The sequence below is a fragment of the Synchiropus splendidus genome, chromosome 17, assembly GCF_027744825.2.
Source record: "Synchiropus splendidus isolate RoL2022-P1 chromosome 17, RoL_Sspl_1.0, whole genome shotgun sequence".
In the NCBI taxonomy this organism is placed as follows: domain Eukaryota; kingdom Metazoa; phylum Chordata; class Actinopteri; order Syngnathiformes; family Callionymidae; genus Synchiropus; species Synchiropus splendidus.
In genome coordinates this window covers 11,020,164-11,042,174 of record NC_071350.1, presented here as the reverse complement: position 1 = coordinate 11,042,174, position 22,011 = coordinate 11,020,164, and the positions used below count along the sequence as shown (strand labels likewise).

The window sequence follows — 22,011 nt, the reverse complement described above, 5'->3', positions numbered from 1 at the left end:
TAAAGTTGGAATTCTCCAGGAGCGATCGAATGCAGCTGCGAAAGTTGCTTTTAACAATAGACAGTTTAAACAACAAACATTTAACTGATTGGCATCTGCGTTATTATAATATTGGTCGATTTTTGTGCGTTTTTATGTGACATCAACTTTGCTTTAAGACAGGTTTCTTTTCCTCTAACGTTAAGCTAAAGTGACTATTGCAATGAAGCTGTGGAATTCAAACATTGATTGAGATATGAAGGCAATAACGTGGTAAAATGGAAGCATAAGTTAATGTCATGACATGTCAGTAAACAGTAGAACTGAAATCTATTGCTGCAGTTCACAAATAAGAGTGAAACACCCATTTGAACCTTTTTATTTTCAGAGTTCTTTGCAAGCTGTAAAGACTCATGGGACACACTTTACAAACACAAGTGCACTTCTGAAAGGACAGACAGTAACTTTGGTCGATGACTACATCTGGAATGTGAACAAAAGACCTTAACTCATACAAGAAGTGAAAAAAAACAACAACAACAAAACAAACAAACCTGAATGTAACTACGGAGGCCGGGAAGTGACATGCATGCGTAACTGCCTCTGTGGTAAAGCGTTTTGTATACATCCAGCTGGAACCACTGGGCTTCGAAACTTTCGGTCAATCTAGTCAAGTCAGAATATTGCTGACGGCAAAGTCGCTGCACTTTAAGCACTCGGATCAAGAGCCTTCTGCTCAAAATGATATCAACCGCTCTCGGTTACTGGCACTTGTCCTCCCACAACTGACTGTATATACAGTTTTAGTCACAAAATCTGTCTATCACAAGATAACTTTTATCTCGAGACAAAAAATTAAAGTAAAAAATAAAGTATGCAGGTCACTTCCACGGCGCCGTAAGTAACAATTAACTGCTAAAGCTCTGGCGAACAGCTGGATAAGGCAGAAGTTTATTTGGACAGTAACATTCTCGATGAAGCACCTGAAGCAGCATCAGTACACAGTTTTTAGCTCCGAGGGTTTTGATAGCGACTGTTTGTGTAAACGGTTTGAGGAGTTAGGATTTTTTTTTTTGTTTAACCCCCTTGAAACAGTCTCTGATAAAACACACACATTAAGACAATACCACAGCGCTCATTAAAACGGAGCTCCGGGAGACAGAAACACTCATGCATAACACAGGAACTTCCTCAAGCACAAAGCAGCGTACAGGTTTGGTGTGAAACATGCAGGAGCTTGACAAGCAGGTTCACAGCGCGAGTGCCGAGACCGACATGAAAGACCTTGTGTCGTCTTTATTGCTTTCTCTGAAAATTTTAGCTTTGTCTGTAAGATTATTCCGACTTTATTTTTTATTATTATTAAACTTTCGACTGTAAATAAAAGATGTGCCGATACAGATTTAACTCTTAAATGGCTGCAGGTAATGACTGGATGGAAGTCCACGGTGAGGTAGATGATGTGGATGTAAGCACTTCCATCATCAAGAGAACTAACCTAGGTTCCGACCCATATGAGAGAAACAGAATCCTACTTAATTTTAATGGGATTAAAATGAAGCATCAATTTTTTGGGAGTTAAAATTATACTTAACATCAAAAATATTTATTAATGAATACCATTTTTAAGCTGCTTTGATTTACATTGACACAAAAATAAATAATGTATTACTGATATGTTCTAAACATTTGGCCAAGACAGTTATTGTAGATTCAAATTTCTGCATTTAAAGATTAAAAAGTATGACCTAATTTGGTTACTTAATTCACTGTCATATTTCAATGAAGGCAAACAACAGATCTTGAATTGTCACCTGCGTCACCACACTGTACCAACCAATGACCTGGGAACATAAATACACTCACATGGAAGCCCTTTGTGTTTGACAGCAATCCTCACACAGGACAGACTTTAGAACAACCGCAAGCATATGCATCTTGTAAAATGATACAGTAGGAGCTGCATGTGCTGTGTGACCCTCATCTTCCGTCTGAGAAGAAAAGAGGATGAAGATAAGTTCAGTGTTGCGGGCCTTGGCGTCACACAGTCTGAAGTCCTCGCTCATGCCCGTCCAGCTGCACCTTTATCTTGTGCAGCTCCTCGATCTCCTGGTGGTGGCGCTCTGTCTTGTGACGCACCAACGAGCGATAGAAGTGAATCGTGAAAAGCACAAAAATCACCCCGACCGGAACCATGATGATGGTGGAGGCGAGCGCGGCCTTCCAGCCCGTCTTGTCCTGGAGGGTTTGGCTGGGTGACTTTGTGGGCACCACGTGGTCCACTGGAAGGAACTTGATCCAGCACAGGAGCACCACCTCTGCTAAAAACAGCAGGATGCCCAGAGCGGTGGAGAAGCCCCAGGCCAGCTCGATGTAGCGGTGCATGCGCTCGTGAGGAGACTCGCTGACTGAGTTCAGGTTGTGGATGTTGCTGACCGCCTCCACGTTGGGCAGGATGCAGGTGCTGATGAGCAAAGCGAAGAGGTGGACTGCCACTAGGACGGTGGTGCAGACACTGAAAGCAATGAGGAGCACAGGAGGGTAGGCGTACTTCATCTCCAGCTGGACCTCCACCATCGCAACCTGCGCCAGAGCAAAGTTTATTAACGGAACAACCACAAATTCCGAACTATAGAGCGCACTGGAATATTACTCGCATGCATTTAATGTGAGAAGGAAAATCCATAAGCCGCAATGGTCTATAGGCTGCGGGTGAAGTGGTGCTGTCTGACCCGTAGGAAGGTCAGTGGTGCTTAAAAATGGATGTGGATCTCTTCTAAACTAGTTTTGAAAACGGGGTTCAGACTCATGAAACAATGTTCTGAACTCCAATCATGAACTCCTCACATCTTTTATTTACATTAAACCGCTTAAAATGCGCTGTTTTCGCCCTCGTGTTTAAAGTACCAACACCACAGCCGGTCTCAGCTGCTTCTTCTCGTCTCCGGTCCTCCAGGAGATTGGCTCTGATGGCGGTGCTGCGGACACACGGACGAAAACAGCGCATTTTGAAAGCTTTAAGGTCAATAAAACACCTGTGATTTCATTGGTTTGGTGACAAGGCTCAATATATTGGCAGCATGATGCTCTTCAGCCTGTAAAAACCTATACTAGCTGCGTCGCTGTATAAGCTGCAGAGTTCAGACCACGTGAACAGGTTTTTAGCTTGGGGGGGCATCTGAAAAACATGGAAAAAATGGACGCCCGATTCTCGACCGTAGCTTGGCCACCAGATCCATTTTTTCCATCTTTTGCAGACGCCCCCCAAGCTATAAGCCTGCACATGAAAAAAGTAGCAGCTCATCATCTGGAAATTACGGTATATAGATCTTTATCAGCCAGACAGTGAATGTGCTGACATGCTTGAGTATCTTCTAAAGAGCATGTAATACTGTGGTATTTAACTGCCATAGTGTTTCACATTTACTAAAGTGAGAACTGTTGATTCATGTTCCAAAAATAGATCATGTTAAATTCTCACCAACTATTATACACCTCGGGTTTGTTTTCAAGGGCAAGGGAGAAAAAAAAGACTCCTGTGACCCAAATATAGCGCAACAGAAAGCACCACATATTGGGCCAGAATCTTTTTTAACTTCGGAGTGTCCCAGAGGTCTGTGGGAAAGTCCTGACCCGAGTTAGTTGGAAATATCAAAGGAATCTTATCTCATCATAAGCAGCGGCATTTTTGACTAACTTTCCCTACTATGAAGGAAGAGCAGCATGTCTCTCTTGTTTTGTTCAAATCTGTTTGTCAATAAAGTTGCACAAGTGCACATCCTAATAGTGTGTGTTGAATACTATGCAAGCAAATGCTAAGGAGATTAAAAACTAACAGCTTCAGGTGAGTGACTAAGACACAGGAGCCGAGCTGTTGCGCCGTGACATTCCGCTTCCTCACATTTCAACTCTGAACTCACAGCAAACAAAGCAGCCAAAGGGTCGGCTCGTAATCAAAGACTACGGTGTGTAACAGATGAATTTGCTCAAATGGACATTCCAATGTGTCATGTGTGTTCATGCGTAGTGAATGGAAGTAAGTGACTTCCTCATCAACAACAGCAACATTGGCTCCTTTGTTTTTGAAGTCACAGAAACACTTGATCTGAACAGCAACAACAAGCAAAACTAGAAAAAGGATGAACAAAGGCAACCAACTGATTCACTTTAGAGAGTAATGTAAGTGTGAATGAATAAAATAGTAAGATAAAAATATACATTTTGTCACCCCTGGGTGTTGCATTAACCATCAAATCCCACAAAAAGAGCTTCCATTTTTCTGTTTTTCGCAGGCGAATAATCGCAAACACCAATTTTGAAACCCTCCGCCACACAACTTTTTGGTGCTGTCAATGGGTGCAGATCCTCTCAGTGAATAAAGGGTGCAGTTGAAGTCACATCCAGATGTTTCACTTACCATGGCGAAGCCTGACAGCAGAGCGGAGGTTCTACTGGAAGCCTTCAGCTTGGCCCGACTCAGGTAGAGTTTCCTCCAGGACAGCGCCTGCACCGAGTGATGGTTGGAGCTGACCAGTTCCAGGTAACTGCGCCGCACCCAGTCCCGGTAATCCATCCCTCCTCCGTCCTGCACACGCTCCCCCGGTGCCGGGGAACCCATGGGCACGTTCAGCTCGCTGCTCATGGCACCTTGTAGAGGAGGTAAAAGTCACGTTCATTTATTATCACTCAGTCACTGAGTGATTAAGAAAACATCTTATCATGTAGAACAAGACTTCACACAATTCTGATCGGCATCTTTTTTATTTATGGTGTATGTGTATGTCTTCTGGTTTTCAGTGCTAACACCGGCATTTGAGGTGAACCACATTTTCCTGCGTATCTTAAACTCTCATCAGCAGGAAGCATCTCACAGGAAACGGCTGAATTTCACTCAAAAGAAAAGTTTTAACAGTGAAAGTTTCAGTGGCAGCACAAGTCCCCAGAGATACTAAAAGAAAGGAGCCAGATTTGCACATGAGATCTTCTTGCTGACGCGCTCGCCTCTATCAGCGCCCCCTTCCGACCAAACACTTCAACTCGCCCGATTTCCTCCTCGTTTTCAGTCAGCCCTCACGCGCACATTCTCAGGATGTAGCCAACGTAATTGAATAACAAAAAAAGTCCAAATGTTTTTGCGTGGGTGTGTGGAGACAGTGAGAACCTCAAACAAATACATTTGTCGGCACTGTTTGTTCCAAAACATTTTTAAGGTCAGAGCCAGAGGCAAAAGAAAATTCCAGCAGCACAACATCCCGAGTCAAATCAGCTTCGGATGCCGCGTAGAGACTCGCTGAAACACTGACAGGCGGAAGATTGACGAGCACTTGAAGATGTAAAGAGAGAAGTTTCAGCGACACGAGTTACGACAGCGAACGCTGCACTTTTACGCCTCTATGTATATTTAGAACTGGCAAGTTAGTCGTATCCGTTTACCGGCGTTTCGCTGGCAGGAAACCACGGACATAGTTTGTTTTAATCGCGTAAAACATTTCAAACCCACGCGGTTGTTTCTACGTTCGAAACGTCTGAAACAGCATCGTCTCTTATAGAAACTAATGGCACGCTGACCACTCCTTTAGCTTGTTAAGCTAACTCTCACTCCGCCACGGTTCACATCCTGCTCTGTTTTCTGGACATATACAGTGACTATGTTGCGCCTACCTTTCTGCCAGATAGTCTCCTGATCCAGAGACACACACTCCGGGTAGGTAGCGTCGCTTCCCTCCACAACACAAAGCTCCGAAACAATCAGAAGCTCACACTACTATTGCGGACTGATAACTTCCGGTCGTCAGCGCAGCAGCGACTCGCAACCGCAATTTGGTTTGTAAACTAAAACAAAAAAGGAAGTCAATTTTTGCGATTATAGCAATATTTCGACATGTCTAACGCGCTGGTAGGATATTTTTTTATGTTTTCCTCTTCAAGAAGGTACGGATATTTAAGAGAGGAAGAAACTACTTCCGGTTTGTGGCTTGAATTCGAAATAAAAGCACTGATATCACACAGGTATCAAAAATGACGTCGACAAACAGGTCCACCATTTATTTATTTTTATTGCGATGCTTCCTGAACGGTTGAAGACAGAACAAACGGATGGTTGGATTTCAATAAATAAATTCAATGAATTCAAAATAATTGTTAAATATGGTTAAGAGAGATGAAGAGAGGCCAGATTTATTAAAGATACTGCATCAGACGTATCTCTGTTTTTCCTGTGTGCGACCCAGCTGTCCACAACGTGACACACGTGGACAGCTGCACCTGCTTCACACCACATCCTCTTTAAGCGTCTGTGTCAAATTTTAATCTGCTCTCTGATCTCCAATAATCCTGCAGTAATTACCTCTCTGGTGTCCATGTATCGTTCCCTTTAATCCTGGATAACAGCAGACAATGCACCGGAGGCAGGAGTCATTTAATATCCAAACCATAAATGAAAGTTGAAGTTGAATTCAATGAAAAATGGATTCTGCTCGTTGCTTAGGATAAAATGTGCGAGCCATTTGTACAGACCTGCAGGACTCGTATTTTGAACACCCTAAATAATTCAGACCACCGTGAACAGTATTTCCAATATTTATTGTGTACAAGGGAAAAAGCAGCAGAAGGTGAATGATTTTATTTAGGATGGGATGTCAGGTTGCTTTGCTCCGCAGAAGACTTGAGAGTAAAGTGTGAAATGTAGGTGCTCCCCACATGTCACACAGGACGACCCTCTTCTGTCTGATTCTCCTACTTGTTAGTCTACTAAATAAAAATAAATATAAAACACATTTTTATTGAACATTTGCCACGTTTCGCTTTTCAGTCCGACACCTCCCCACGGATGAAACATAATATTATGAGTAATTCGGTTCTGTTTTAACAGATAGTGATCATCACCAGCGCTTGTATTAATGCGTAAAACTATCTATGTTAATGCCAGAAAATGATGTACAAACCACACGTCCAAATGATTATTGTGACTTGTTAAAAAAATATACAAAGAGTCTCCGCTCGGATGGACCCGACCGACATGTCATCAGATTCAAGGTGTTTGACAGGTAAACAGCCGTGACTCCGCCCACCGGGGGGTTTACTTCACAATGACAATGGAGGTGTTGTGGATGGACTCCATGACAGCCGCCAGGCGACTGCAAAGGTCGTAGGCCTGGTTGACGTGGACTTTGGGCGGGTCTTTAAGAACGACCGTCTCTGCTGAGCAGTCAAGAACTCTGGGCAGGAACTCTCCAAGTTTGGCCTGCAATGAATCTGAGTAACAAGAAAAAAAGAATATCAAGTGAGAATGAAAATAAATCCTCAAAATAGATTAGAAGAAACGTTCTTACCGTCCATCTCCTGGCTCAAACAGCAGCACCAGTGACCGCGGATGCTCTCCAGAGTCTCCTTATCCTCCTGCGACAGGCCTGACTCTCGGCTCATCAGGTGGAGGCAAGGGATGACGACCTCTTCCATGATGGCGATGCCTTCCTCCACTTTGCCCTCCTCAGCGCTGCAGAACAGTTTGGACGCGCTTTCGTTGAGTTTCTGCAATGTAGAAGGGAGGCATCAGAAGGTGTGCAACAGGGATCAGTCCTCGGACTAAACTAAAGTGAGTCCTCCAGTGTGCCTCATCTGACACCAATCCTTCAACTGCTTACTCATCTGTTTATTTAAAAACAGTAGACTAGAGCTTCAATGGCTTCCCTGTCTGCTGAACTGTTTCCAAGTGGCTACGCTTCACTTCTCTTCCCTCCACAAACATCAAGTCCTTCTCCCAATACTCACTGTGAGGCAACTTCTCCTATAAACGGCGATGAGCGACTTGTCAACGCCACGTTTCTCTCCGTTCTTCAGAAGAGTAGAGTTGGTATCGTATGCGTGGGCGAGGTAGGTTAGAGCCTCACGCATCCTGTAAAAAAACCACAAGGGCAGTTGAGAGATCAGATAAATCAAAAAACTGTAACCAAGTGTGGTTGAATGTTTTCCTGTGGACACAGTTAGTTTACTCAGTTTTGTGCTTATATTTCAGAAATGATATGCTGCGACTGGTGTGAGGTGCCGTGATGCCAATAAACAGAAGGGGACAAAGGAAAGAGCCTTAATATGATGGACACATCCTATTCAGGAAGATTTAAGGCAAGTAAATATCTCAGCAACGGCACTTTGGCCAAGGCTTAAAATAACAAAAAATATTTATTAATATGTATTTTTAGAGACATGAAGTACTCACAAAGACAAAAATTGAGACAAGTCCAAACAATCAAAGAGCATCATTCATATTATTATTTGTTTTTGTTACCTGTCAGAAACCCCTCAATTGCATTTCTCCCAGCACTGCCACAAATTCTAGAAGTCTGTAACTAGTGATGGGCTGGTGAGGCTTCATGAAACAATGGCCTCATTTTCCAGGCTCGGCCTGCCTCCAGAAAGTTTAGAAATTATTTCAGATGCCATTGGACTTGTTCTTTAAAGTCAAAGAGAGAGTGCCATCTTGTGGACTCTGACAGTGGCTTACAATTCTGCTTCATGAAGCCTCGCCAGCTCCATCGCTATCCATCATGAGTTTTTTCCTGCAGAGCAGAATGTACTGTGCAGGAAAAAAAACCTTGGTGAAATGTATCATGCGGATTTACCTGTGTGTTCAATCTTGAACCAGTTAATTTGTTTGCATTCAAATCCAGACCAACAGAATTAGTATTTGAATAATCCCACGCCATCATCTTTTAAATAAACATTCCCTTAGTCAGAAAAATAAACTAGACTCGAGTCATTAAAATGAATATGAATATGTATTACTTGTCATGTCTACACCTGTTACATTGTTGTTCCGGCTCATTCCTTCTCATACGTGCCACTGTGTTATGTATTACATCAAATAGTGGCATCACAGTGAAACATTTCATATTTCAGTTGCTTCATATTTCGCCTAGTAGCGCCCCCCGGGAGTAAAAGCATTTCTAGTGGCTGACATGTGACACCTACTTTCCATGCTGGTAATGCTCCAGTCCCGTCAGCAGGTAGACAAACACTGTCCTGAACAGCCTGTAGTCATCGTGCCACTGCTGCAGAAAGACAGAAATAAAAGGCCTTCAATTCAATTTTTGAATGAAAGTTTGAAATTTACTTTGGTTAATCACTTTTCTATAACCTAATTACATTGTGTCAACATTTATATATAGTTTTTGCTAAGCTTGTATGCACTCATCGAAACAGCTCTAAACATAACCAACTTTTGCAGCGGAGCTGTTTTATTTCATTCTAATCCCATTACCAGGTGAAAACATTAGTTTGAAAAAGAACAAAAAGAACAAAACCAATAAGAATGAAACAATTACAATTGCTGCCATAAACTGTAGGAACCCAACATCAGTAGATTATAAATATATTTCACAGATATAAGAGCTATTTAATCTGAGTACTATCCTTAACTAAAAAAACAAACAAACGTCATCTGCATGTCTATATGGTGAGTGGAATGATATTGAGACAAACATTATTTATACAACCATCTGTAACAAATACAAAATAATGTATTGGCTTATAATGATATTATTATATTTTAAGGAGTACACCAACGAGGGTGCATTATACAGTATTAACATTCAAATATAGTTAAATGAGTAAGTATCATAAACAAAAACAAACGAACAACTCATGAGTCTTCTTAACTTTACAATATTACTTTTTCAATGCTTCATTTCCCTCCATAAAAGCCTGAATGGAAACCTCCAATTGTCATATGGGGTATTCAAATCCAAACATGTCGTGCGGAGAATAATAATGCATTGTTTTGGTGCGGCAGTAGCAGGGCAGCTTCACAACAAAACACGGAGAGATAATAAACAAATTGTTTTTCGAGTCATCTGCGAATGTTTGGATTCTAAGGACACAAACAGTACCAAGTATTCGTCCATGTCCATGTCCTCGGGCTTGATGAGGCGTAGCTTGGCTCGGGCTTCTCTCATGATACTGATCGCCCTGCAGGGACAGAGCACAGGAGTCAGAGTGAGACCTGTAGTATCAGTGTCGATCACTTGATGGCAGTAAAGATCTCTTGCTCATATACTGTAAATCAAACCTAAAAGTAATAAGAACTCAATGGGCTTATTTCTATCAGGAAAGGTTGGATAGACCTGATTTTTTAAAAAACTTTTGATTCAGTGTATGAGCGGTAGCTGACCAGGAGCGGTAGCTGACCAGGAGCGCTTCATATTTATATATATATCATTTGCCTCCCATCTGTTTGCCACACCTTTCATCAAAGCTCAAGTTGCGGTCGGTAAACTGCTCCAGCAGCGTTCTCTCAATGATGCGCTTGGGTGCCTTATTCTGGAAGAAGTAAACAAGGGCGTGTTGCAGACGAGCGTCTTCCTGTGGTGTTGTCTCCTCCTGGGAGAGCTCGTACAGACGGGAATACTCCTCGTGGAAGGCCTGAGGGAGCAGATGGGAGTATGAATATTGAAACTGACATTAATAAGGAATCTAGATCCACACCTTGTGATGAATATACAACTATAATTGTGCAATAGGAATCCACGGATGCATTAGCATTAGTGCAAAAAACTGTTTGAAAACAATGCTATTACTATAAGAATCCTCAATGTGTTATTGCCAGAAGCAAATGAAAATATTTTATATGATATATAAAAACAAATAACATGAGTAAATATAGATCTGGATACAAACGTTGACACTCATTCATCACGTACCTTGATGAGGCCAGCCTCAGGACCTTCCTTGTCGAATATTTGTCTGGCCTTTGCAATGGCCAGGATGACGCCCTGCATAGCAGGAGTCAGCATCATCTATTTAGAGATGAGAGTGAATGAACCGCCAGAAATATGAGCATCAAATGATCGATAATAGACAGCATGAGGTGTGGTGGAGCTTTTTCATCATCATTATCAAATGGATCGGTCTCCAAAAATATAAACCCAAATGGATTGGTCCATTCACTTGATGTGACATGGATCAATGAGATTTTTTTGGCATTCCATTTTTCAGATTGCTAGCTATTGTTTTATACAAGTCGGAACAATAGCCTTTCCATCTCTATTCTCCAGTGTGCTGCATACCTGCACAAAGCAGAGTGATGCCTAGTAAACAAGAAACACAGTAAAGAAACTCACAGTGATATAGAAAATGATTGACAGATGATGTTATTTGATAGATTATGCGGATAAAAAAAAGTATTTTTTATTGAGTAATCACTTACTTCACTGTTTTACTGAGTAAATGTTCAGTACCACATATCGACCACTTGGTGGCAGCACATACAAGTAAATAGAAGAGGCGGTTTCTCACAGAAACCACATTTGATCCATGCAAATACCATGTACTTTAATCATTCTCCCAGTATAAAAAACTGTGAAGTAACTAGCTGTGATATTTGCTCTGATTGCTGTCCGGGATGTAGAGTCACCTCTCTCTCGCTCACCTCTTCATTGTAACCATCGGCATCAGCCCGCACCATAATCCTGCCGACATTGGGGATCTCCACCTCCGAAACCTCATTCTCTGTCTGCCTCTGTCGAGCTGGGACCTCCCGTTGTAACGGCTCCTCCTGATCTGCGGCTTGTTCAGGTGCTTCACTTGTAGTCTGCGGGTCAACTTCTGAGCAGCAGTCCTCCACTCGTGAGTCGTTCTTCAGCGCAGGGGGGTCAGGAGGTGCTTCATTACTGAGCTCCACTGCAGCGTCTGGAGTCTGAGAGAGAAGAGCTATTAAATAAGTATGAAACTTCATTTCAGTTGTCATTTCCTATTCAAGCTGCTTCTCAGGAACATGTTTGAGTTTTGTAGAAGCACGGTAATTGTATGCATTTATGGATAATAAAACAGTATTGAGCACATTTTTATTTTAATTGTGTCTCTGGTGATTCACACAACACCAGTTCCAGTCCCAAGTGTTGACAAATCTTAAAGTTCTTTAGCTTTTCATGTATTACACCGGCGATAGATCAGCCTCCTGTGTGACCTCTAACCTAACATAAAAACATCAATATTTACATGTTTACAGACAAGTGTTCGTTTAAATATGGCACTTGATTGTGTTCCAAAATTTATGTTTTAACAAAAAGGTACATTGCCAAATGTAGTTTCAGTACATAAATAATACAGTTTATTTTTTTACTTGACTGCATATAACAACCTGTCTTTATTAAGTCTGTGTCTAATCACTATGCTTAGAGGTAAATAGGATACTTGGCCCAAATGTCCGGGGATATTTTTGTGGCCTAGAATTTGTGACCCAGATTCTAAGTGGGCACACTACTCCTCTAATCTTGCCCACCTGATTTTGCAGCTGTTTCCCGGCCCCGGCTTTATCTGTGGAAGGCCCCTGGGTGTCGCTGATGGCCGCAGCATCATCGTCCAGTCTGGAGTCAGGGCTCTGGAGTGGTGGCTGTGGCGTTACAGCTCTTGTTTCTGCAGGGAAATAAAAAAGCCTTGACGTATGTATAAGAATTCCTCTCACTTAGTTTTTGCTATACAGCTTATTATTGTACGGTATTTGAAGGATGTCTTCATATTTATTAGCATGTATCCGTCATCTTTTTTTACTGTTATGCTTGTTTTATTGTTGCAGCTTTCTTTTCATAATTTCTTTTTATAACCAACTTATTGTTATATTTATAGTGCTATCTTTATTGGCTTTTATTGTTTATGTTTTGAGACACACTATGTCTGAAATATTAGTGATATTAAGCTAACAGCTTTTCAATTATTCAGAATTGAGGCGTATAATATTTGAAAAATATTCCTTTTATCTCTGTAAAATGAATAAAACTGCCAAGACGGATCTAAAATAGAAGACAGCTGTAAAAATGTTGTGTAGCTACAGCCACCATCACAGACCTTTGGCCTCCAAAACAATGTCCGGCTCTTGATTCTTCTCTTCCTCTGGTTCCTCTTCTGGTGTCTCTTGCGCACCGTCCTGGTCTGGCTCCAAAGACGGAGGTCCGGACTGAGGGGCTGGCTCCACTGGTGTCTGCTGAACTTCCTTTTGTTCAGGGTTGGAAGGCTCCGCAGAGACGGTGGACTCTCCTTGTGGCGCTGCAGTCTGACAAAACTGCTCCTGCCACTCACTGAGCTCCTGCTGGAACCAGCGGTTATCTTCATGGACATATCGCCGGAGGACGGGCGGCAGAGAGTCCAAGCCATGCAGGACTTGGCCGGTTTCGTCATCCGTATCATCTAGACAGATTGTTATTTTTAGTGACCTCAAAAACTCCATTTGAGGGATTATTTCTGACAATAAATAAAAGTCTATCAATCTTTTAACATCGGTTTCTTCAACACACCAAATGAATGAATAGGGATAACTCACTACCTGTAATGAGGCTGGGTAACCTGTCGTCGATGTACATCAGACAGTAAGCGCTGGCGTTAGTCATTCCACCAAAGGAGTCTCGCTCCAGTTCTTCCCAAGAAGACTCAGTGATGTTGATGTCATTGTATTTCATCCAGCGCTTATTGGCATGGTCATAGATGTATGCCCAGTAATGGCCTGCAGAAGCCTGACCTTCATGCACCAGTACTGCATGTAGCCTGTAGGGAACCTTTAAACCAATTGAGACACAGAAGAACTTTTAACTCCTCCCCACTTGTTAATGTTCTATACAACTTCAAAGGAGTACTGCGTTACCTGACACAGACTGTTGTCCGAATACATGCCCTCGAGAGCCTGAGACAGCCTGTCAATGTTGACCTTCAGCTCTGGAGAGCACAGACATACACTGTCAAGTCAATGAATTCAGTGATCGCGAGCGCCTTTTATCCATTTTCTTTTACCATTGATGTCGTTCTCTACTTCCGTCCTCCATCGCTGCAGGCAGCTTTTGACATGGTGCAACTCTTCCTCCGTGATGCTGTGAGGTGCCGGATGTGGGGGGCAGTCAACAGGTGGTCTGCACTGGGTGAAAGGCTTGTATATGGGGGTCCTTTGGCAAATGGACACACCAGCAGCAGGGACGTCTGGTGATTCAGCATCTATAGAGTCACTACTTGGGGCAAAAATAATTATTAAAAAATATCATAAGGTATGAATTTTGTTCACAGTGGCTATGCATTTACACGTGATCAACCTGTTGTCTTTGCCGGTGAGGTCGCTGAGCAGTTGGTTTGACGGGGCCGGGGATGAGGAAGTTGGTCTCACGTCTTCAGCAGGGGACACATTGGACGGCTTGGTGGTGGCGAACTCCAACACAAACTGCAGCATGTCAGCCAGAGGATACTTGGTCGGTCCGGAGCCGAAGTTTTTGTAGCTGACGAAAGGAACATCCAGCAGGGAATTACAAATAAAGAAAGAAATAAAATAAACCCATGTGCAGCGACAGACAGGTGACGTACCACTCAAGTTTCTGTTGAAGTGTTGCAAGTTGTTCTTTCAGCTTTTTGACTTCACCTCTTCTCTCGTGGGTCTGTGTGATGTTTCTGTGCAGATATCTGTCGGTGGAAAACACAGTCAAATTCAGTCCAAAAATACCCATGATGTATTGTTGGTACGTATTTGATCAGTATTAATACGCTTAGTCATGCACATAAATTAATCTTTTCAGTTCACAGAATATAAAGTGTAAATATGACAAAATGATAAATCGACCAATGCATGGTTTTTCTCCACAAAATAAAACGCTTTAAGGTTTTGGTCGCAGTTATTTGAATGAGTTGAAGGTACCCTATATTGAAAATGATATTTTTTTCATGTATTTATTTTGCTGCTTCAGATAATACACCTCTACTTTTCTTACCTGTCCATGTAAACAATTGGTGGAAACTCTAGCTTCTTGTGAATCTTCTCAGGACGGCCGAGCTGTGTGTTGAACTCAAACCTGGACAGTTCAAACGTCAGAACTGGTGGTAGCTTTTTGAACCACCTCTGTCGACAACATAAAGGGCCATTAAATATACAAATATTCGACACAAATGATCTGACCATTTGATTACCTCACGACCAGATGTGACACTGTGATCAGAATGTAGCGACTCAATCTCCTTCTCAACCATTGCGCCTTCCAGACATTCATCTAGGTTATTGAAGCCATTGACTTGCAAGGGGTACTGGCCAAACTGCTCAATATTACAGAGAGTTTTCCCTAAACAGCAAAAACAAGACACTGATTCATGACACGTTCAAGTGTCCTGTAGTGACTGCCCACCTTCATGTCTGCGCTCGGTCACAAACGTCCCATAGAAGAGCTGCACCATTGGGTTTTCTAACTTGTCCTCGGGGTTCCTAAGGAGATGATTCATTTATGTATGATCATTCATGTAGCATTCAGATGGACTGTCACATAGATGGCCACTTACTTTCCATTTGCAGCCAACTGGAACGCATCCTCCAGCCAGTCAAGCAGCTTATGGGAAAACTCACTCACATCCTGAAACAAAAATATTTATTCATTGAGATAAACTGGAATTTATTTATTTTTAATCTGTGGAGAAAATATTTGGGCGGCTGACCCTTGTGGCGACATGAAAATGACAGCTCTAATTTTGCAAAAACCTTATTATAGACCGCCATATAAATAACATTGAAGGTCATTTAACAGAGAAAACCTATTAAACTTGTCGAACGATTTGCTGTGTGTGGTACCTGTTGTGCTTCACTGGTCCTAAAAGCATCTCGCAGTAGCTCCACTGCAGCTGAGGGATCCACAAACCTCCGAGTGGAACCAACCATGAGGGCAAACAGGCATCGCAGTTCTTGCATGAAGGCCACATTCCTCTTATCCTGTAACACAAACTCTGTGTTAAACCCCTCAGCTCCACTGTCATCAACCATTCTGAATCATGTGATTCACCGCGTGACTCTTGCACTTCTCCAGTATTCGCTCGGAAAGGTGGTAGTTGAGAACCAGGCGTCTGAAGACTGGCAGGTGGAAGAGTGACTATAGAAACAAACCAAAACAACAGTTAAGCATTTTTCAATGGACCTGGCTGTCAAACACATAGATGCGTTTAAACCTTCAACCATATGGCAGTGTTCACAGTAGCATTGATGTCGATAGCAAGTTCATTCGATAACATGACACCATGCTTTCCATGAGATCAGTAAGGTGCATTGGAAACACATAATACACAATTGCTTCCACTGAGTTTAATACAGCTGTTTCTAAGTTGTTTGCATTCAGTCACACTGTAGCACTGAGTTAACCAGTGATTCCATCCCTGTTGATAAACTAAGCACATTACCGCCAGCGTATTAGTCTCAGGTAACACGTGCGGTTTGGTTTTGGAGCACTTAAGAATATCTTTGAGAATATGTTTCCATTCGAGTGGGAAATTCAATTACTCTTATCTAACTTTTACTGTAATTTATGCCGCCAGAGATAATAGAGAGAACGTGAGCCGGCTCCTGAATGATGTGGTCACTTCAGCACGCCATCTGATAGCATAATTGCATTTTCAGAAGCAATGTGTTATCAGGAGTTTGTTGGATTACAAAAACAAGTCACTGTAATGGCAACAATAAGCATACACAAGGGCAAAGACTGTCGAGTGAGCACCATTGGTATAAAAAAAACACTCTGACTTTTCTGTTACTGACATTCATTCATCACAAGTGACCATATTTTTAAGAATAATGTTATTTTGGTTTATTTGAAAGTGATGATTTTAATAGCTGGACCTGTTCAGCTAGTAAAAGCAAACCATGAAGTAAAAGGAGGTGTTGACACATTTTAAATTCTGTTAAATTAGGTGAAAGAGAAGTCAACCACAGTCAACAAATGACATTAAATCAGGGAAACACATGTTGCTGAGTGAGTGAAATATGACACGACTTGGACTCGAGCGTTTGAGTCCACCACTTCTATTAATGTTTGTTGAACCAAGTTGTGTCTATTTCAGGTCCAAACATGGACGAGGAAAACAGATGGAAAACTTGTATGTATAGGTATTTCTTTTTAAATATTGAACTTGAAATCCTGATACAGTTTCATCCCAAATTGCCCTCCATGTTTCTATTAGCCTTGCACAGGTCTGTCACGCACAGGTGCTGACTGCATCTTATTTAACAAAATTTCAGCAAGACAACACTGTTTTTAACATAATAAACCTGGATAGCCTTCAAAATACAGTACACTATCTAAGGAGTTTAAAACCACTTCCCTCTATGACTTGTTAGTAGGGATGAGTGAATAAGGTTTCATGAAACATTGTCCTAATTTTCAGGACTCAGCAGGTGGCGCTCTTGAAAATGATGATATTTAAATTGAAAATAGCTGCTCAAAGACGCAGACCTTGCCGTCTAGTGACCTCATCACCTCTACTTCACATAGTCTCACCTGGATGACGGCGCTGAACCAACAGGTGTTCCCTACATTGCGAATTCCAACGGGCCATTCGTCTTGTCGTATCCAGTCAGAGGGGCTACACATCTCTCCCTGAGCCTCACATTTCTTCCTCTTGATTCTGGCTGTGTTCTCCTCAGCACTGGCCTCCAGAGCCCTACATTGTGAAGACATGAAATTGGCCCACAAGTGAGGAGAACAAAATAAGTCAGGCCATTGACAACCCTACATTGTGAGTTTACAGGACGAACTGAGAAGCAATTTACCTGTGAAATTCTCTCTCTTCTTCTTGAGCATTGTGGGATTCCTGCAGACTGAGTTCGATCGCAGCCTGAAGTTCATCCTTGTGAACTGCTAAGTAGATAACAAAGTCAAAACCAACAATCACATAGTCAGTAACACGATTGGGACAACATTCAAATATAAATGAAACTGAAGTCACTAATCTTGTTGCTACAATAAACAGAGGAAAAACATTTTTAGATTATTCCCGTAGATTTTCATGAGCTCTTCAGAGCGAAGTTATTACTACGGGAGGTGAACATAACTGATAGGGGTGACAACGTCCATTTATGTTAAATGATTTCTCCGGTTTACCTTTCTCTCCCTGCCATGCTCCTCCAGATGTTCCAGACTCATGTGATTCCTCAGAATCCTGCCTGTCTGTGGTCTGCGTGGTCAGCAGCGCAACCGCCTGTCCAACGTCACCATGGCTGGCCTTAAAGATGCGAGGTGAGAAGATGTCAACAACTCTTCACCACGAGCACATCATACCTATAATCTCTCTCATACTACAGTCACTTTGTGCTGCCGCTTTTGATTGTTGTTTTGTGTTTTAAAGGAAGTATGTTGCTGATCTATTTATAATTTTAAATCATTTATATCTTAATATAATTATTTAATATACGTGAAAATAATGTCATTGTCTCTTTCTTATTATTATTGTTGATGTTGTTATTATTATAATATGCTATTTATAACATTTTTTTATGATTACTTGAGTTGTGTCATTATGGATTATACATTACTTAATAATAATATCATATTTAATATTATTTTTTAATACTTAATATTTTCATTTTCCCCCTCATCCTCAATTTTTGGAGGGCTTGTTTTCTCACATATTTATACATGAATACAATGTGTATAACTTGTGTCAGGTATATGTCTCAGCCTTTAGCAAAATTTAGTACCACACTTATTTTTAAAAACATCATCATGTGCTAATTTCATATTACTTTACTTTTGAAAAAAGAATAAAAATACAATTTTTTTCTTATCGGCTTGATGGCCGATATATATAGAGTAGTCATTTCATTGCTAGCCGTAAAACCATGGAAAATTAGTCAGTATTGTTCAAAGCCTTCTTCTTCTCCCTTGCAATGAGGTTTATACTATTTAGCGTAGCATAAAAACAGCACTTTAATCCGACAGTAACAAATAACGGGAGTGTTGCACTCCAAGATCACAGCACTCTAAAGGGGGTTCACTTCCAAACTTGTCTGCTCCGGCTGTTTCCCTGCCTCCAGTACAACAGGCTGTCTTCGCCACAGCCTCACAAGCTGTTTACGGCGCTCTTACTTTTATGAGCTTCCTATTAACTCATGCTCTCAGGGATTTTTCAGTTGCAAGCAGCGATGTTTCAAAGCTCAACCAGTGGGTGCATATTTAGTTCCCTGGAGGTGCTTCTAATGTAATCAAAGATGCTCCTGGAACATTAATTACACTTGGAGAACAGCTTCAAAGACTCACCAGCTCCAGGGACGGATCGCCAACAAGATCTTTAAAACATTTATAAGAATATTTTCTTCATATTCCGCAGTTCATCATAGAAAATGCATTAACCGTTTTAGCCTTCTTAATGAAGTATGTGGCACCGTTATGGACAGACCAGGAAGGACAAGTTCAGAAATGAGAGGAAGACACAGATGGTTTGGACACATTTAGGGACGAGACAGAGGGCAGGAAGAACGTTTGGAAAGCAGGAAAACCAAGATGAAGACAGTGAGATTCAAAGAAGCAGTAAAGGAGGACATGAAGAGGACAGGTCCGACAATAGTGGAGCAGACAAACTAGTTCAATAACTGACTCAGATGTCGAGGGATTGTGGATAACAGACGTTCAAAAATATCATCATATTTAATGTCTGGATCTTCAATATTCAAAGAAGTGAGGGGTGAGAACAGAACAGTCAAAGGCTTGGATGTAGTATTGGTGCCTTAAAACGGTATATGCAGGTTCAATGATGCGGGGTAAGAAGATCTGAACCATCTTTATTCACCACTGATTATTATTATTATTATTATTGCAAATGAGAATACAAAGTTATGATGCCAAAGTACTATAGTACTATCTTCCACCAGTGAAAGCTGGATTCAAGTTGCAATTGTAAAACTGATCGTGAAACATTTTCCGGATAAGATCTAAGAAAAGTGGGTTATATCCACATGTGCATGTCAATGTCATGCCTCTAACCAACCGCAAAAAAATCATTATTATAAGAGGAAGCAATAAACCACCCTAAAATATAAATAAATATAAAAGAAGTAAGTTAAATATTTATGCATGAAACGGCACATAAAGGCATCCTACTAATGATATATTAAACGCAAAAGAAGGCTTGGTCTTCTATTTGTTTGTTTTAGTTGCATTTCTAATTCACAGTAGGTGTCTCTGCGGAGTGAAATATCCTCAGGGTTTGCTTTTCTAACTGAATTTTCCTATTTTTATTGACTTCCCAAATGTCAACCAAAGGTTTTAACCTCCTGCAAGTAGAACATACATCAAAGTTTTTCTTGGAAGTCTCAATACCATACTGAGTATACAGTATTTTGCAGTTCATTGTAGTGGACAATCCCAAAATACAGCACAGTAGTTTGCCTGTTTATTGAGATAGTTGAGTCATTAATATTCACATGCTACTTACATTCAACGCTCTGCAGAGAATCTGTGCATCCTGGACACCAGTGATTTCCTTCAGCTGGTTTATCAACATGATGCTCTGCAGAGAGACACACTTGTCATGCACATCTAAAATAAGTTGAATTTAAAAAAATTCCAAAGTCATACGCATAGTTCCAATCCTGCCCACAGTTGACCAAAGAAAACCTACTGCACCTTTAAACAACCAGCCGCACCATCCTCAATGTGGAGTGGAAAACACAATTGAAAGGGTTATGAATGTCCATGAAACCAGCTCCTCAAATGATGTCGAACTGGTCATGGTTTTGATAGATCACATGAGTCATGCTTTTGGTCTGTGACCCACATCGCTGACACACATGCCAGTCGCAGTGATAATGGGGTCAAATGTTGGGCAGTCGAGGGGCACAATGACTGAATATAACACAACAACTTGTTGCGCTGCTGACGTGCCTCCGTGACAGTCGGCTAAGACTTCACAGAAATCACAGGGTAATCTCAGCGGAGATCAATGCAGGCCTCTTAAAACATTCGCATGAGACGCAAGAAGCACAAAACCAACTCTCATGGCACATGGACACAAAAAGTTCCAAACACGACTGTGCTGAGTGAGAGACACTAAATAAAGCCGGGAACCATGGCAGCAGGTGGAAATATCAACGTGTGTCTCTCACTTAGACAGGAAGCCAGCGCCGGGCCCTCAGACTTATATGGAGTCTGGGGGATATGTGAGACTCCCGAGGTTAGCCTCTATTTTCGGCTGCTGACAGGGATAGCATCGGCTTCTGTTTATCATTCCTCTCACCATGTCACCAGCCCTGAGTGACAAAGGCTGCGGCTCCTTCTCACTCCCACCGCCTACTTTCTCATAGCCCAAGTCAAACCAATAACAGAGGCACATACTAAGTTATAAAAAGTCTACAAATACATGTTGTTATGGTTAATAAACACCACCTGAATGATACTGTCTTGTTCATGTCAAACATTATATTAGCAGTGGAACTATTTCAGGTCAAATAAAATCCACCTTTGTTTTGAAATTCTCAAATTATTTTTATGTAAGCAATTCTACTGTGTATTAATGGTGTGAAAAACGTGAAGACATCCATATTAGTGAATGTTATCGACCTATATTATATGTTAAAATGCAGAGTGGGGTCCATGGAAATGAGGACGGAAGGTTAGTGTCACAGTCAGTTCACGTCAAACCTCTCCCTTCCCATGTTAATTCAACCAGGATCTTCCTTTGAGCTCACCGAGTTGGTCGAGTTTTCTCCATTTTCGCTCTCCTCGGTTCTCATTGCAAACAAAAAAACCCTAAATTTCTGTGTGCTATGTGGCGTCCAGCGTGTTTCCTGCCCCGACGGAGAGTCAAACCAACTCCATCTGTCAATCTCCCCCCGAGCCGCGAGCCGGCTGCGCGCGGCCACCTGTTAGGAAAGCGCGTGCACGCTGACGAGAACTTGCGGTGACGTCGGTGGTTTGTATATAATAAATTACATAAATAAAAATTGACATTTTAAATAAAAAAAGAAATGTTTTTACTGATTGTATAATGACATATATTTTTCTATATATTTCACTGAATTAAAAATAGAAAAATCATTCAGATCTGAGAATCACTAATGTTTGTATGGTCAACTTGAACGGTCCATGTTCTTCGACAACACTGAGGAACAGCCCCAGTAGGAGTGGCCACCACGTTAAACAAACCCAGCCCGGTGGAAACCAACATCAGGAAATCCAAAATGTCGACAAGCCCCCGCTCATTGCTGCTTCACTCAGTGGAGATACTGCTGAACTTTATTGATAAAATTCAGGATTTATTTTGACA

General features: G+C 41.6%; 2 protein-coding genes across 7 annotated transcripts; both read right to left on the bottom strand.

Moving 5' to 3' along the window:
* Positions 1 to 346: 346 nt before the first annotated feature.
* orai2 (ORAI calcium release-activated calcium modulator 2) lies at positions 347 to 5,904 on the bottom strand. 2 transcript variants are annotated; one of them, XM_053846225.1, is made up of 4 exons: positions 5,641 to 5,904; positions 4,397 to 4,626; positions 2,062 to 2,562; positions 347 to 1,970 (listed from the first exon to the last, which is right to left on the bottom strand). In XM_053846225.1, exons 2-4 carry the CDS (start codon positions 4,619 to 4,621, stop codon positions 1,842 to 1,844), a joined length of 855 nt encoding a protein of 284 aa, XP_053702200.1. In that variant the 5' UTR covers positions 4,622 to 4,626; positions 5,641 to 5,904; the 3' UTR covers positions 347 to 1,841. The 2 variants fall into 2 exon arrangements, with proteins under 2 accessions (XP_053702200.1, XP_053702201.1); XM_053846226.1 differs by having other exon boundaries at positions 347 to 2,562.
* A 654-nt stretch (positions 5,905 to 6,558) lies between these two features.
* On the bottom strand, positions 6,559 to 21,570 carry usp28 (ubiquitin specific peptidase 28). 5 transcript variants are annotated; one of them, XM_053846206.1, is made up of 26 exons: positions 21,434 to 21,570; positions 20,182 to 20,256; positions 17,853 to 17,973; positions 17,522 to 17,609; positions 17,250 to 17,412; positions 15,765 to 15,851; positions 15,557 to 15,694; positions 15,271 to 15,341; positions 15,120 to 15,196; positions 14,908 to 15,056; positions 14,712 to 14,839; positions 14,311 to 14,406; positions 14,046 to 14,225; positions 13,753 to 13,964; positions 13,607 to 13,677; positions 13,289 to 13,520; positions 12,817 to 13,155; positions 12,254 to 12,387; positions 11,402 to 11,668; positions 10,674 to 10,769; positions 10,217 to 10,395; positions 9,864 to 9,942; positions 8,947 to 9,026; positions 7,750 to 7,873; positions 7,311 to 7,509; positions 6,559 to 7,233 (listed from the first exon to the last, which is right to left on the bottom strand). In XM_053846206.1, the coding sequence occupies exons 1-26, from the start codon at positions 21,476 to 21,478 to the stop codon at positions 7,058 to 7,060; spliced, it is 3,606 nt and encodes a 1,201-aa protein (XP_053702181.1). In that variant the 5' UTR covers positions 21,479 to 21,570; the 3' UTR covers positions 6,559 to 7,057. The 5 variants fall into 5 exon arrangements, with proteins under 5 accessions (XP_053702181.1, XP_053702182.1, XP_053702183.1 ...); XM_053846207.1 differs by having other exon boundaries at positions 13,292 to 13,520; XM_053846208.1 differs by having other exon boundaries at positions 13,753 to 13,961.
* Positions 21,571 to 22,011: the final 441 nt, after the last annotated feature.

Coding starts and splice junctions, on each gene's coding strand:
- orai2 (XM_053846225.1), bottom strand. CDS start 4,621: ATGAGCAGCGAGCTGAACGTGCCCATGGGTTCCCCGGCACCGGGGGAG. Junction 2,563..4,396: donor TGCTGTCAGGCTTCGCCATG/GTAAGTGAAACA, acceptor GCTCTGGCGCAG/GTTGCGATGGTGGAGGTCCA. Junction 1,971..2,061: donor AGGAGCTGCACAAGATAAAG/GTGCAGCTGGAC, acceptor TTTTCTTCTCAG/ACGGAAGATGAGGGTCACAC.
- usp28 (XM_053846206.1), bottom strand. CDS start 21,478: ATGAGAACCGAGGAGAGCGAAAATGGAGAAAACTCGACCAACTCG. Junction 9,943..10,216: donor AACTTGAGCTTTGATGAAAG/GTGTGGCAAACA, acceptor CTGTCCCTGCAG/GGCGATCAGTATCATGAGAG. Junction 7,874..8,946: donor GAGCATTACCAGCATGGAAA/GTAGGTGTCACA, acceptor GTTTTTTTACAG/GATGCGTGAGGCTCTAACCT.